Source organism: Danio aesculapii, chromosome 19 (assembly GCF_903798145.1).
Source record: "Danio aesculapii chromosome 19, fDanAes4.1, whole genome shotgun sequence".
Lineage (NCBI taxonomy): Eukaryota > Metazoa > Chordata > Actinopteri > Cypriniformes > Danionidae > Danio > Danio aesculapii.
In genome coordinates, this window is record NC_079453.1 from 39,755,785 (window position 1) to 39,772,688 (window position 16,904).

At 33.4% G+C, this 16,904-nt stretch overlaps 1 protein-coding gene across 2 annotated transcripts in view; it reads left to right on the plus strand.

The window, feature by feature from the left end:
• The window catches only part of phf14 (PHD finger protein 14), a 162,160-nt gene that overhangs the window by 58,795 nt on the left and 86,461 nt on the right, over nt 1–16,904 (plus strand). For both annotated transcript variants that reach the window (XM_056479623.1, XM_056479624.1), the window contains exon 11: nt 4,099–4,194. In XM_056479623.1, coding sequence (XP_056335598.1) covers nt 4,099–4,194 — 96 coding nt within the window. The remainder of the gene's footprint in view (nt 1–4,098; nt 4,195–16,904) is intronic.

Here is a 16,904-nt window from a genome sequence, read left to right on the forward strand (position 1 = left end):
TGATTTATATATTGATCTATTTTTTGTTCATTTTAAATAAAAAATATTTTTAATCAGTGTTAATAATTAATTAATAAAATACTAGAATATTGTTTTTATTGCGTATTTATACAATTGTGATCTAGTAGTGATTCGTCATTGTCAATTTTAGTTACAGCTTGAACTAGTTTTTACAATTTTTACATAATTTATAATATTATTTTTTGTTATTTGTAGTGTTGATTAATTTATTCCTTAATTTATTTAATATATTGTTTAATTTTTTGTTTATTTTAAATAAACATATTTTTTTAATCTATTTGACTAATTAATGTATAGAATATCAGAATGTTACATTTAATTAAATATTACACTATTTCATTTTTTTGTCATTTAGTCATTTTGTTTATATATTGATTTATATGTTGATTTATTTTTTGTTCATTTTAAATAAAAATATTTTTAATCAGTATTAATAATTAATTGATAAAATAGTAAAATGTTGTGTTTAATAAAATACTGAACTATTTAATTTTTTCCAGTGTAATATTTTCTTTCAGTTCAAATTTAAACAATTTTATTTATTAATTTTTTTGGTGGCTGAAATGGTTTTAGTTTACTAAAATAACCCTCATTCAACAGAAAAAAACATCTAAATTTAAGTGATGACAGTGTTCATTTTGGGGTAAATTATGAGTGCCCTTTAACTGCCCTAATACGTGTGTGTGTGTATAAATAACATAATAAATAAATATCTACATAATAAATGGACAACTAGCCGCATTATTATGTGCTGATGCCCGCTGTGCTGTCAGCATCAGTCTGGAGCTGGTTTTAAATGTTAGCTCAAGCTCTCCTGGTGGAGCCTCATCTTCACAGACAGCGCAGATAAGGACAGGCTCTCTGTACTTGCGTTTCACATACCCATAATAACTTCACCTCTCCACTGTTTCCTCTCATCATCGTCTTTATCAAACGCCTGCCTGACGCTTATCTACTGTCTGGAGCTCAGAGTGGCCCCTACACGCCGAAATGCCACTGCGCTCTGTGTGTGTATGTGTGTGCGTGTGTGTGGAGGAGGAGAGATGTAGATGCAGCAAGTGTGATGGCATATTTCATGGTGTGCTGGTCTCTGAATCCATTTAAAGGAGCCCTGGGTATTAAGACTTTTGTGAGTTCATATAAAATAAATAATATCTGTTACTGAAACATGTAGTTGAATACCAATGAAATATTTGTTGTGATCAGTCAGTTCATTTTTAAAGGCTTGATTGTGCTTGGGGTGAACTGTAACATATTTTATGTCAGTTTTAAATAAAAAAAATTGCATAATTTTTTACACATTTAAGTTAAAAAGAGCCATTTATTTTATTTATAATATATGCCCTTACCCTCCCCAATCCTAAACCTACGTCACAGTAATGTAAAAAGCAATTATGATGAGAATTATTTATATTATTTATTAAATGACCCATTAGCTTACATTTTATTATTGTCTGCCCAAACCCAAAACTCGTAGTAATGTTAAAACAGTAAATATAATGAGACTTATTTACATTTTTCATTAAATTACCCATTAATTATAGTAATTATAAAGAGAATTATTTATATTATTTATTAAATTGCTTTATTATATTATTTATTTAAATATACCTATGAACTTGCATTTTATTAACGTTTACCCCTACCCAATCCCTAAACTTAATCCTCATAGTAATTATAACGAGATTATTTATATTATTTATTAAATTACGCGTTAACTTGTATTTTATTTTATAATGTTTACCTCTAGCCAAACCCTAAACTTACCCCTCACAGTAAATATAATGGTAATTATTTACATTGTTCATGATACTACCCATTAAATGGGTATTCAATTAACGTCTGCCCCTACTCTATGTATATAGTTAAAGATATTGTTAATGTAAAATATACTTTCTCATACCGTGAAACAACATTTCGGTCGTACCACCCAGCCCTAGTATGAAATAAGGAATGATCGTAGAGAGTTTTAATGGATTTTGATACTAAACACCGAATGAAAACAAAACTTTTCAGGCAGCATTTGTAAAATGGTTTTCAGTGATTTACATTTCTGTGAGGGGTAGGTTTAAGGTTTTGGTAGGGGCCGACGTTAATTAAAATACTCATTTAATGGGTAGTATAATGAATAATGTAAATAATTACCATTATAATTACTGTGAGGGGTAAGTTTAGGGTTTGGCTAGAGGTCAAAGTTAACGGGTATTTTAATAAATAATATAAATAGTCTCGTTATAATTACTATAATTTATGGGTAATTTAATGAATAATTTAAATAATTCTCATTAAATATACTGTTTTTACATTACTATAAGGAGTAAGTTTAGGGTTTGGGTAGGGTTTTTTTGTTTACTTAAACGGTTTTAGTTTACTAAAATAATCGTCGTTCTACAGGAAAAAAAAACTAAATTTAAGTGATGTCTGCTCATTTTGTGGTAAATTGAAAATGAGGGCCCTTTAACTGCCCTAATACTAATAGTTATTTATTTATTTTCTTTAATAAAGGTAGTTATTCCAGAAAATGTACAAAGGGCTTGATATGATAAATAAGGTTCATTATTAAAAAAAAAAAATACTTGATCTTATTTGATCATTTATTTTGGTCCCACTTTACAGTATATTAAGTGAGCTTAACTAATATGCGCTTACACTGAAAATAACAATGTGTTACAATCTACTTATTGTGTAAATACATGTTTTTACATTGTACTTATGACTGATTAAATAACTGCATGTAATTAAATTTGTCATTTTATAAATAACATTTATAATTACACTGTTGACCATCTCTTACACCTTAACCCACTTTTAAACCTACCCATACAAACAAACCTTTCCCTAATATTACCTGTATCCCACCTCAAGAGCAGCAGAAGTGTTCTCAATACGTTATGAATACATTGTATTTATTTTTTTATGCTTGTACATAGTAGTTAAGGCCACTTAATATAAAGTGGGACCTTTATTTTTAACCTGATAAATATAGTATACAAAATATGACTTTGGATATCCTTATTATTATAAACATTTCTCAAGTAACATCTTTTCAGAGATTTAAAATATATCCCAAGTAAGTAACAGGAAAAGAAAACTTGAATATCAAATATGTAAACACTTTAAGGAAATATAACACTTTCCTTCAAAAATACAAAGCATAAACATTTACAATTCTGAAACTAAGAGATGACGACTTGTTGAAAATATAAAGCAATTGACAACACGTCTTTCTTTCGGGCTGCATGAGAGTTGGCCACTCCCACTTATTTACATTTCACGGTATACACGGAAAAAAAAAAAAAATTTATGGTACACACTTCATTCTGCGGTAACGATATGTACCTTCATACCACCCAGTCCTACTTCATACTCTCATCCAGTAGCTCAGGGTTTGTCACAGAAGCATGAATGAAAAGTAAGACTTCTGAACTGCAGTTGAAGTCGAAACAATTTAAATTTAACACTCATATTACATAAAACTGTGGAGGAAATGTAAAGATTGTAATGTAAGGACGTGTAATGATTTAATGACCTTAATATATCTATGTGGTATAGCATGTAAAATGGGAACAGGAAAGGAACGTACTAAAAACTCATTATTGCCTAATTCAGATTAAGATAAGCTATTCGATTACTGATGTCCATGTAAACATAGTCAATATGGTATCATTTCAGTACTTTATTTTCAGAGTTGTGGATAACAGGCAGTACCAATAACTCAACCTCCTGATGCCTAAAGTAATTCTGCCTCCAAAGCCAAAGATGGACATGTATTTATTTAGAATAGTCAATATATGCTGCATATTTTAGTAAAACTCATTATTTATTTCATATCAAGTCATGCTAGTCTAATTTCCACATGTTCCCTTGTAAAATGTAACGTTTATTTGCCTAAATTTACCTTGGTTTTGTAACACAATGTAAGCATGTACACATATTAGCCACAGGATTGTGTACACATTAGATTTGTACACACATTTGTCAGTGTCTGTGCGTGTGTGTGTGCTAACAGACAGAGCTGCCCAACTTGTCCTTGTCTTATCTTATCTCCCGCCTTGCCGCGGTTTTTATCTGCCACAGCTGTGCGAGTCTCTGGAGGACCTGCAGAATGTCAATGGCCAGCTGAGGACCGAGGGCCAGGCCATATGGAACATGATGGGGGGGATCGTTGGACAGGTACGGCTTACCTTCAAGTGCCTCACGCTTTCTCTCCACTGTCCATCTTCATTGCACTTCTCTCCGCCCCGTCCCATCCTTGATCCAGTTGCACGCCTCATCTATCACAGCTCGCCCTGATACAAACCACTTCCTTCAGGTGTTCTTGTGAGGCTGGAATGTTTTAAAGGGACTGTATTATATACTCTTTTTTTTTTTTTTTTTAGTATAGAGTCTAGTCCTGCTTTTAATGTTATTTCTGCTTTATTTTTATTTCTAATACCATTTTCAGCCTCTTAGTGACCTTTAGATGAATGTTCAATTTAGGCTGATTTAAAATGTACTCTATATAAAAGCAACGCCACATGATAGAAGGCAAATTTTACAAACTAAAAGGACTTTTTTGTCCTAACTAAAACCTGAAATGTATATTTCAGAAACGGCTTGTAGTTCTTGCAGCTGATCAACAGAATACACTGACAATGATCACCTCGGATACACCTCATGTGCTTTATCAAAGACTATAGAATACACAGGACATGTCACTCGTATACTTTTGAATGGGGAAAAGTGTAACTATCACTATGGCAATTGAAGCCTCGCCTTCTAGTACAGGAGCCAATCAGTGATTGCTATATGGTGAATAAAGCCTGCTTTGTAGTACAGGGGCCAATCATCGGTTGCTATACAATGACAATTCTTCAGGACAGGGGCTCGGACCAGACATGAGTTTTTGCAGATTTTGTGTGATACGAACATTTAGAAATGAAACTAAAGAGACAGTTGTTGTTTAATTTCATTGGTTATTTTTAATATGAAATGTAATGGTATTGGAGAAGTTTTGGAGAATTTGATGTTTCCCTATTCAAACAGAATGCTCGAGCATACTGCCCGAGAGGCGTTTCAAAGATGGCCGCTGAGTGAAATGACTTGCCTTAGGGGCTGTTCACACCGAACGCACTTTTTGCATTGAGAGGCTCCTTTTTTGAATGATTTACTATCGGCCGCGAGCATTTTGCGCGCTGCTTATGTGCCCTCCGCGCCTCAAATTTTAACCACCTTGCGCCTTGCATTTTTTTTGCCATAGCGGGGCGTGCGTTCACAGTTAAAAAAAAAAAAGTCAACTCTGAGCAGAAAAGGCGCGTTACATCACTCGCGTCTTTTTCATTCTTCAATCAAATGAAAGCACTGGCGTGGTTTCCGTTGAGGTACCTGCAGTGTTTGTGTTGTCAAGACAGCAATGGAGACATTTGAAGATGGAGAGACTTGTGGTTGCTGTTCTGAATTATTCAGAGCTGTATGAATTTACAAATCTTGAGTTTCATAATATTATTAAATGTATATTAATTTAATATCAACTGCAACACACTCACTCAATACCCAGCTGATTCAGTCGTTGCCTAGCCAAGTTTTTTTCTTGTCAACAAAAAAGGCAGTGTGTAGTTCGCCTCGCTATTTTTAAACGTAAAGGCGCATTCGGTGTGATTGGCCCCTTTAAGGGACTTTGGCTTTCAGATTTTCTGCAGACACTGTAAAAAGGTCATTCCTAGCCACTAGACTTTTCTGACAGGGTATTCGATTGTCATTGAGTGTCAGAATGTTGTGGGACTGCTATACAGGAGTTATTATTAGGGATTATAGATAGCGAAATTTAACGTTTTTTAATTTAGCATTTTTTATTTTAAAAGCATGACGATAAAACACGAATGCGGTTATGAATGTATTAAAACATGTGCTTGTTTGTTGTAAAATCCGTAATAATGACAAAAAAATACTAATTTGTGGATCTCCTTCCGTGTGCAGCTATCCTGCCATTGTAGCTGGTGTATTCTGGAACATTTTCTTACCCCTTGGTTTCCAGTGTGGTCCTGAAAAATCTCTGTTCGAAGGGGTATCTAGCCCTTCCCCTTAGCCCTACACCTTCAAGCTAAAGGAATTGGGACACCCCTACTCCTTCACATGAATGCGCAAAACGAGGAGTAGGGGTAAGGGGAAGGGCTAAGGGGTAGAATTGGGATTGGGCCTAAAAGAAGTATAAAATCACACAATCACACAAGTGTAAGAAATAAAAACAACAAAGAATTGAAATGATTTAAAGCTGTCACATTGCTCATTAGATAAAGGCACAGCTGAACAGACAACTTTATTTCATTATGAAAAAAATCTCATAGTCCTGCAGCTATCAACAGTTTGGTCATTGCATAAGCACTGGTTACTAATGTTGTAGAACAGAAAGAAGGCATTTGGAAGCTTGAAAACATATCCTTTTGTTTATTCATGGCAATAATGTTCTTTGGTAGTCAGAAGAGTCTTTTTTTATGTCACAAGATGTTCACTTTTAGATGTTGCATGAAAAGTCTTAAAATGCCTGATTATACACTACATTCCTTCGACATGAGAATGGTTACCTTGACATAACCTTCACAATGTTTGATTTTCAGTGAAATTGGCATCATGCAATTACCCACATTGCTACATCAAAAGCATACTTATTTTTGTAGCTTTTTCATGTCTGCATCATATATCAGACTCTTATTTTGAAAGCCTATTAACCCTTTGTGAAGTGATTTATGATTCTTTGAACTAACAGAAATGTTTGTCTGTTTTATTGCATCACATTATTGGAGCAGCTTCAGCTCTATCAGCATTATTGTCATTGCACAAGTGTGATCACACATGTCAGAGAACATACTTTTTTTGGAGCTTAAAATGTCACATTCTCTCTCTTTTTTGTTAAAACATTCTTTGGATATCAGAAGGGTTGATTTTTATTTTATTAATTTTATTATTTATTTTATTTTTTTTAATTATTCTTACAATATATCTTCACAAATTGGCTTTTAGATGTTGCATGAAAAGTTTTAAAATGCTTTACTATTCCCTACATTCCCTGAACATGATTACAGCTGCCTTGACACAACCTTTACTCAAAATTTTCACATCACATCAAAAGCATACTTATTTTTATAGCTGTTTTCCCATAAATTTGAACTTTCACACACCTGTATAATCCATCATACTCTTTTTTTTGAAAGCTCATTAACCCTCTGTTACATTTCTTTGAACTAACAGATATGTTTGGCTGTTTTGTTTCATCATGTGTATGGAGCAGTTGGGTCGTGTTTGTTCGCAGAATTCGTCTTTGACTTCACAGTGGAAAAGAGTGGAAAGAGAGCAGAAATCTTCCCCTTGGATTTTTTTTCTTTTTTTTTTTTGCACCTGGGTAATGAGCTGTGATTGAAAGAAATCTAGATTGTAGGCAGCACCCCACAGGGTAGACAGCGTTGAGGTAATTCTCTTCGCTGTAATGGGCCTCCTGTTTGCGAAATTCTTTCATTTGCGCTAACTGATTGACCTGTCATTGGCCATGCACTCAGCCCTGACTCTGTAGCTAAAAGCCGCCAACCTCTCCCCCTGCTCACTATGGCAACCACATCACCACGGGTGACGGTCACTTAATGAGTGCGAAAATGTGAAGGTCTGAAATGTTCTGTAGATCTTTCTTTTTTTGTCTAAATAACAGTCAGTACTTAGAATGCCATTTAGCAGGATATGCCCCGAAACAAAAATGTCACTGGCAACAGTAACCGTGAAAGTAATTGTAAGGTTTTGAAAAGTTTGTCGGAAAAGTTCAGCTTCTTTGTCAGAGCTAAGCATTGCTCAATTTCATGGAGATTATGCTTGCGTATGTGGAGAATTAGTGTAGTCTGAGCTGCAAGGCGACACGTTCTTGTCACTGTGGAGGTGTCGACAGTCTTCTGTGTTTTGGCTCGGGATGTCGATTAAATGTCCAATTAACAGTCCTGTGAAATTCAAAAACATTTTTTTTAGATATTAGTTTCAGTCTGTTAGTTTTAAGGATATCCATTTGCTAGTTTGCTCCAAAAAAAATATGTTTAGAAAATAATAAACTGGTATAAGCATGTAAAGCTTGCGGTTTTGTACTTCGCCTAAATGGATTATTGTTTTTATTTTTTTTATGACACTATATACTTCAGTTTCTCATCAAATCTTGACCATTCAAATGTTTTCTAGTGTCTGACATGCCCTCCCCTGTTTAGGAAACTTTTCATTCAATGCGCTTGAGCTCAACCAAAGCCGCCCCACAAGTCATTTCACTGGGCGGCCATCTTTGAAACGCCTCTTGGGCAGTATGCTCGGGCATTCTGTCTGAATAGGGAAACATCAAATTCTCCAAAACTGTTTGCCAAGCTTCCGATTACATTACATATTTGAAATCACCAATAAAATTTGTACGATTTGAGATACCACAAATGCTTTGATGCTGCAAACAAAGAGACAATCGGCTCCACATCCGACCAGGTGAGAATGCGGGAAAGTTCACTCTTTCATTTGAAGCATCTCCTGTGACCCCCTGCTCACTCACCCTCCTCTTCATTTAACTCGCACAGAATGGTCATCTCAAAGTATGAATGTTCTATATCTATCCAAGTGACTTTATCTATCATGTTTGATATCATTTGAAATGTCTTAGTGCAACTGGTATAATGGTCTCATTCCCTCAGAAATAGACATAATCAAAATAATAGATATATAACCTGAGGTATCTTCTGAACCACTGCTAAGGGTGTGCCTTTACCAATGGGGCTTCTATTCAAATGACCATTTGTTACCTATAGGCAGAAACTCTTCAGATCTAACATGTCACTAAATGTAAATGCCTTTTGTTATTTGACACACACCTCTCCTCAAGGAGATTCTTATTTTGACTACTTAGGGGACAGTTTCAAGATGTTCGGGTCGATCCTGTAACCAGTTTAGCCCGTAGTGTGGAGCTCTCATGCTCCATACTTTGTATATTTTCAAGTCAGGTATGCATCTTTTGGTCTTGGATTTATCTTTGAGAATTTGATGTTTTGTATTGATCGTTTATGAATTGACTGAATGAATTGGCATAATACACATTTACCTGACTAATAAATTATGTTTTGAAATATACAAACAGTTTTCGTGTTATTATCTCTAGTAGATTACATTAAGTCCATAGCACCACAAGCCCCTGTACAGGTTAGAAATGGACTAAAACACAAAAGACAGAGCAGCGTGGCTCGCTATACGATGTTTTTAGAGCTCCGACTAACATATTGCCATTAATTTAGGTATACTTAGACTGTAAAAGGCCTATCTAAGGTGGATAGGCCTTCTTCTCTAAACTCATAATACTATTTAAATTGTATGTTAAACAGTTTAAGTGAATCGGTCTGCTTAATTCTATAGTAATGATCATGGTATGATTAAATGGCTTTGTTTTGATTTAATAGATAGCAGATCTATAGCGACCACACAACAAATATTCTAATCAGAGTAAGTAGGCCTTTTTAAAATAGTGGTTAATCGCCTCTGTTTAGTGACCAAGACTGACATGCTTGTGTTTAAGAAATTGTATACCTGGCCGGTACAAGACTCAGGATGTTATTGGAATCCAAATGAACGAGATCACAACACCAACCTCATTTATGGCCCTTCTACACATTATCATCCTCTGAACAATGGTCTTCTGAAGTAATTCATATCATGGTCTTGATGGCGAATCTCTTTCAGAAATTAAAGCGAATCTTTGTTTACAAGTTTGTGGGGGTTTGAGTGGTTGCTGCTGTCATGTGATGTGAGTTTGATCAGACGGACTGTACCTCTCATTCATTTCATACAGATTACAAAACCAAAAACTTTTGTTATCAAGTGAACTTGGTTCATTTAAACAGAGACTTCAAGCTTTGTGGAAATATTTCTCATGTCTGTGAAGCAAGTATTCGCTGAGATTCCAGTGTGTTTGTTGACCACTGAACTGTCGTAAAAACACACGTCTGGTCCGAGCTTTTTTTTGTCATATAAACATCAGTCTATAGCAATCGATGATTGGCTCCTATGCTAGTAGGCAAGGCTTCATTCGTCATTTTGACCGTTACGCTTTTCCCAATTTAAAACTATACCAGTCTTGTGTATTATATAGTCTTTGGCTCAACTCCTCTCACTGGCAGAGCTATGGTAAAAGCAAAACCCTATTGGCTGTTTTTTAATTGGAGGGGCTACTCTGCCCCCCTTTTCATTTTTTAGTCAGGATTTTGTCAAACATTGAATAAAAAATGCACATTTCAAAGCACTTCAGAAAAAAATAACAAGTTACATTTGATCAGAATTAGTGCACCTGCACCCAGACCTATGCAAATCTTCACACAGTTTAGACCATTGATTGGTGACAAATATATTGCAGACAAATATATATGTTGTAAATAAAAATAACAAACAAACAAACAAATAAATAAATAAATAAATATCCAAATTTTTTTTATTGTCTTGTATTGCTCTAAAAACCTAATAAGCTACTGCATTTACCACCATTTATTGGTTGTTTTAGGTTTTTATTTAGTAGATCAGTTTATAAAACAAAATAATTAATAAAGTAATAAATAAATATATATAAATACCAGTATATAAATGAAGGATCATCCAAAAAGTTAAATGATGTCACCATTTACTACACCTTGATTCTTGTTTGTTTTTGCAGAGAATAAATTAATAAACAATTAAGTAAAAAAATTTAATGTTTGTAAGAGCTGAAATAAATGGCCTGTCAGTATATCTCAGTACCAATTTACATGGAGCTTCTGGAAAAACATATTTCTGGTAAAACATAGTTCTAATAAAATAAATATATTTTTATGGCAGATTTTTTTGTAAATATCTAGATGTTTTTTTTTTGTTTTTTTTTGCGTTTAATAAAATATTGACTTCAGTTTTTCATTAGAGTGTAGTTTATCAGTGAAATTTAACATGCAATTAATTAGTTTAAAAGTTACTGATACATTGATTATTGCAATTGATAATATATAATTATTATTAGCCTATTATTATATTTTAATTATTTAAAAAATATGTTATATACAAATGGAGAATTATTATTAGATTTTTCCCCCAAATATTTCTCAAGTGATGTTTAACAGAACAAGGAATTTTTCACAGTATTTCCTATAATATTTTTTTTCTTCTGTAAAAAAGTCTTTGGCTAGAATTTTGGCTAGAATTAAAGCAGTTAAATATATATATATATATATATATATATATATATATATATATATATATATATATATATATATATATATATATATATATATAATTTTTTTTCTTTTCGATCATTTAGAACAAACCATCCTTATACAATGACTTGCCTAATTAATCTAGTTAGGTATTTAAATGTCACTTTAAGCTGAATACTAGTATCTTGAAAATTGTCTAGTAAAATAATGTGTACTGTCATCATGGCAAAGATAAAAGAAATATTATTAGAGCTGTAACGTTTAGAAATGTGTTGAAAAAAAATTCATTAGAAAGAATATGGGTAAAAAAAATATACAGGGGGTCTAAAATTCAGGAGGGCTAATAATTCTGACTTCAACTGTATATATGTGTATATATATTGATTGACAGGCCTAGATTTTATGCATTTTCAATCACTATAATTTTTCAAGAAAGTGAATTTAATAAGATTTCTCCCTGTAATGAAGATGAGTCCACAACTTCCATGCGATAACCTAAGACGGCAACAATCAGAACCCCAGTTGGTGTCGTTATCTCACTCCTGAAACAGCGACAAAACATTTAAAAGGCAGCCATTTGTATGCACCCATGCGCACTTGTTTAAAACTTAATTTGCGTTGAGTAACCAGTTACCCGGCTTAGAGAGTGTGTAAGATGGTTAATTAAAAGGATCTCTTAAAATGTCCTTTCGGCAGATAAATGCCGCAATAATGGAGCAAGGAGGTAGAAGGAGGCGAGTGGTCTGGAAAAGAGCGAGCCAGTGAATCTGCAATGATGGTCATAAATCACATAATTAGAAAACGCGCGCTGCTTAAGTAGCAACATCAGTCAAGGCGCCCCACTCCTTTGTGTCATCTATCTACTACATTTTCGTTCCCTATCAGTCATTGGTGTCTGCACATAACCCTCAAATTATTGATGTTCTCTAGAGAGGGTTTCTTCTCTGGTGCCACCCAGGGTGAGGGGAAAAGTCTCAGCAGTGCACTTTCAAAGTGTTTTTTGTAGAGCTGGGATTTTTTTTTTTGCGCCAAATATGAATTTGTTGCTATAAAAGCTACGAGCTTCAAAAATTCATGTTAACAGGCATCCTATTAGTCTTTTGATACAATTTCTGCTTATTTGCATGTGCATTTTAAGCATGAAACATAATTTGCAAAGCTAAAAAAGCACTAAATCCACTGTGAAGGGGTTATTCTTTATATTAGTAACATAGGGGACAGCGTGTTGTCTTGTGCAAGATATGCCAATAAAGGTATTCTCAACCTGTGGGCCTCAGCGATCCTGCAGGTGGGCCGCGAGATAGCTTAAAATTAAATCTCAATCTTATACTATAATTTTTTTATTTCATTATTAATATTCTATATTAAAATGATAAAAGTAATGCACTTTCTCTTTGTTCTCTGATTGATTACTTCAAAATTGCCACAAAAACAGCCTCATAATCACGTCTGTAACTAGTAATAATGAAATAAATGCTCGTTGTAGACGTGTATTGCTTGTTGCTCGTTGTAGATGTCACTGGATGACTGATTGTGAAGGAACGTGTAGTCTGGCACATTTGTTACCCACGACAAGTCATGAGTTTATCAAGAGAAAATCACATAATCTGACATACAGTAGTGACCTTCGTAACCAACAATAAAAATCATGTGATCTGCTTTAAGTCTGTTCATTCACAAACTTTGCGTGAAGTGAAAATCTCTCCTTGTGTATTTTTGTGTGAACTATTTAATATATATACGCATAGTTGTCCAAATTAATGTCCTGTAAGAGATTAAAAAGAAAGCTGGTCTTTTGCAATCTCCCCATTGACCTTTGGTTCTCTTTCAATCAGTTTTTTTTAATATATAAAATGTTATATATATATATATATATATATATATATATATATATATATATATATATATATATATATATATATATATATATATATATATATATAAATGTAGATTTATTTGGTAATAAATAAGGTTTAAATGAGCATTTCATACAAACATTTTAGAAAAAATGTTAGACAGGTGGGCCTTTTAAAATTGATTGGAGAAAGAAGGAGGCCCCGAAGTGAAAAAGGTTGAGAACCCCTGTGCTAATATACAGTAGCAATACAGACTGTGGTGATACATTTACACATTTAAGCCTTGTGTGCTGTTGGGGATGTTTTCATCCACTCTAGGGGGATTTTGAGAATTAATTTGGATACAACTTTCTCTTTGTTTCAGAAGATGAAATGATTTTTTTGGTGACAACTTATTTTGACACATATTTTGGGAAAATTCTTAGAATTTTTTTTTAAAACTCAAAAATACACTCCGGGCAAATTATGATTGTGGCTGTTTTTGGCCCATTGACTTCCATTATAATGACATTTTTAGATTGCAAAGCCATGACACAAAATTATTATGCATTCTTTGCTATTGGTGGCTTTCCCTGTTGGGAAGTGGAGGTCTAATTTGCAGTTTTTACAGTTGTTCATCAATTTTTAGTTGTTGAACAGTTGTTCAATCAGTTTTTCACCAATAATTTTTCCCAACTATTATGTCTTTATCTTTTGAGAACGCTGAAAGATCAAAAGGGTTTACTGATGTCATATGTATGAACATTAATTAGATATACTACCCATGACGGATGCTTGATGACGTGGCATCCAATAACCACATACGATTAGCGGTATCCAGTACTCATTCACGTTTGGTCGGCATTGAGGAAGATCCTCACAAGTTCTTAATTTGCTTTGATTTATTATTGAATAAAACATAAAGAGACTATACAATTCATATCAATGTAGAAAGGTGACCCACTGCTCACCCATTCCGGTACAAACAAACAAATCGATACATTTAATAAAGGAACTGAAAGTAATCACCCATGAACATGTGACAATGAATAGCCAATAAGAAATAAAAAAAAATAATGCTCCTACACCTGATCGTATATTCAGCTGTATTTGGCTCATTTTTCTTTTAATGTATTAAACTATTATCATCATCATCATCATCATAGTACAAAGTTGCATCCCACACCAAAATTAGTTTGCAATGTAATCTATTCACAAACATCATTCTTGCACAGTTGTTGGTTAAGCAAAAGCAAAAACCAGCAATATTGTTAGACAGCAATCTGCTCATAGCACTAAAATAGCTAATTATTTTTAATAAGTAAAAAGATTACAAAAATCGTATGGCTTTAATAGGTCCAAACACTGCATAACAATCAGCCGTTGATTAAATGAATAACAGCTTGAATCACTGGCTTAATAAGTAAATGTTGATTCTCATTTATTCACTATCATTAACTGATCTGGTTCTTGATTTTGTAAATAAGCCATTAGAAAAAAACATTAATATATAGTCATCTCATGGGATTATGATAAAAACAGGCACAATAAAAGGCACTCCTTCTCTGTTAAGTCTGACATATTGTAGTGGAGTGTTTCAGTGTATTTTTGTTGTAAGACTTGTTTGTAGTTATTTGCATCTTTACACTTTAAACATTTTAGCAATTCACAAAACTGATAAAATCATTCATGCAAGATTCAAACTGATCTGGTTCTTGATCTAATTGCTTTACTATATGTGCTTGTGAAAAACAAAAATTACCTTTGTACTCAGATATAAATGTGCTTCCAATTTAATGATGTTTCTTCACTTCATTATAATGAGTGATTGCCTGTTCATCTGAAGGTATATTTAAAATGTTGGTTTAAAATTAAGGTTAAGAATTTAACTGAAATCCAGTATATTTTGCATAGTCTGCGTTATCTCTATGTTGTGACATGATTTTATAGATTTTTAAGGCACATTTGATTGTATGGAGCAGGAGGCATGGCAGCTGAAAGACCTTTTAATTATTTAATCACTGATATTAGCAAGTTGTACGAAAAGGATTAAATGAACTACTCTTTTAGTATGAGTGAGCAGGAAGCAACCGGACTAATTGGGTATTAGTTACAAGGTTATTGTAGTTAATGAAAATGAACGAAAAAAAATGTTTCCGTTAACTAAAATAAAAATAAAAACGTTTTTAAAACTGTATTGTGTACATACAAAACTAACTGAAACTAACAAAAATATAGACATTCTTCGTTTTCGTCTTTGTAAATTTATTTAATATATGCTGTAAGCCTTTCAGAGGTAAATCTATTTACTTCGTGCTGCTCGTTATTTGACCCAAACGGCACCTCAAAGCCTGTAATCATGATGCTATTGGCCAGATCAAGCCGGTCCTCCTCCAGTCATCCTCGCTGTTGCTCCTGCGAAAAAAAGCAACGAGTGGACATGACAGCAGCACGGTGACTGCAATAAATATTACCTGAGCAAAGACTTAAAAGTATTAATTTAACACATTTGTGCCCGATAATGGATTTTACTTAAGTATTAGTAATCGCGATCGCTAACAAAATCGCTTTTTAACCTGATCTTCTAAATAAACTGGTTGAACTTGTTCACCAAATCAAACTGAATCATTTTAAATAATTTCTGCAAACCGCCTTCTTTTTAACTTGCCTTGTACCCCCTTCTGAATCAAAATAAACCAATATATACTGAGTTATTCAGTTATTAGAACAGTACACTGAGATCTGATTTGAGAGGCAGTGAACCGATAATACTGCGCATGCATGATTCAGTGAACCAAACACAAACAGTACATGACAGCCTGCTGTGACTGAACTAAACTTGAACAACTGCAGTTCGGGTAAACCAAGGGCTTAAATGAGAGGTTCTGGAAAAACATAAGTTTGTTTCATAACAGAAAATCATACTGGAATTTAAATAAGTGAATCATGCTTCATTTGGATTGCAAAACAAAATTGTAAAAACTTTTGAGATCATGCTGATGTTTTAACTGACTGAATTTATGATTGCTGACTACATATTTTTGGTATGTTGAGTCCAAACTTGGCAAGATTGTCACGAAAGATCCGGTTTGCGTTAAAATGCGAACATCACTACTGTGCATTTAACTTCAGAAGCAGCCTTGCACACATATTGTACTTAGGCCTGCTATGTGGTGGGCTGTTGTATTTGAATTTAAAGAAGAGTAGATGGTTCTAGTAGATGGTTGTGGTCATGTGTCCTCTGCAAACATTTTTCAAAACATGTATCTTTGGTTGAATTTTTATTATACAATATTTATTCTAATGATTTTGAATCTTGTACCTAACAAATATCCTTATTTACAAAAAATTTAAAAATAAATAAATAAAACTAACAATGAAACTAATAAAAGCTAAACTAAAACTAAGCAGTTTCAAAATATAAAAACTAGTAAATCTGCCTCTAAAAACTAATTAAAACGAACTGAATTTGAAAATAAAAAGTCGAAAGGAAACTAAAACTAATGAAAAATCCCAAACTATTATAACCTTGATTAGTTAACCTACATCCTACACCCTCTGACACTTCAGAATGTCGAGATGGTGTCTGTAAGAAGAAACGCAATCCCCGGGCGTGGAACTCTTAAGTGGCATTTGGTCCCAAACGAACGTACAATTAAAAATATTGGACCCAAGAAAATATCATAATGTAAATTACATCACAACTACTAATATAATCAGCTAATAACACAAACGGTAAAATTAGAATAATCAAAATTGGAGTCAGATTGAACTCGGAGCTGAAAACAAGTATGAATATATTCTAATAAATAAGAAAATTATTTTAAGAAACACTAGAAAA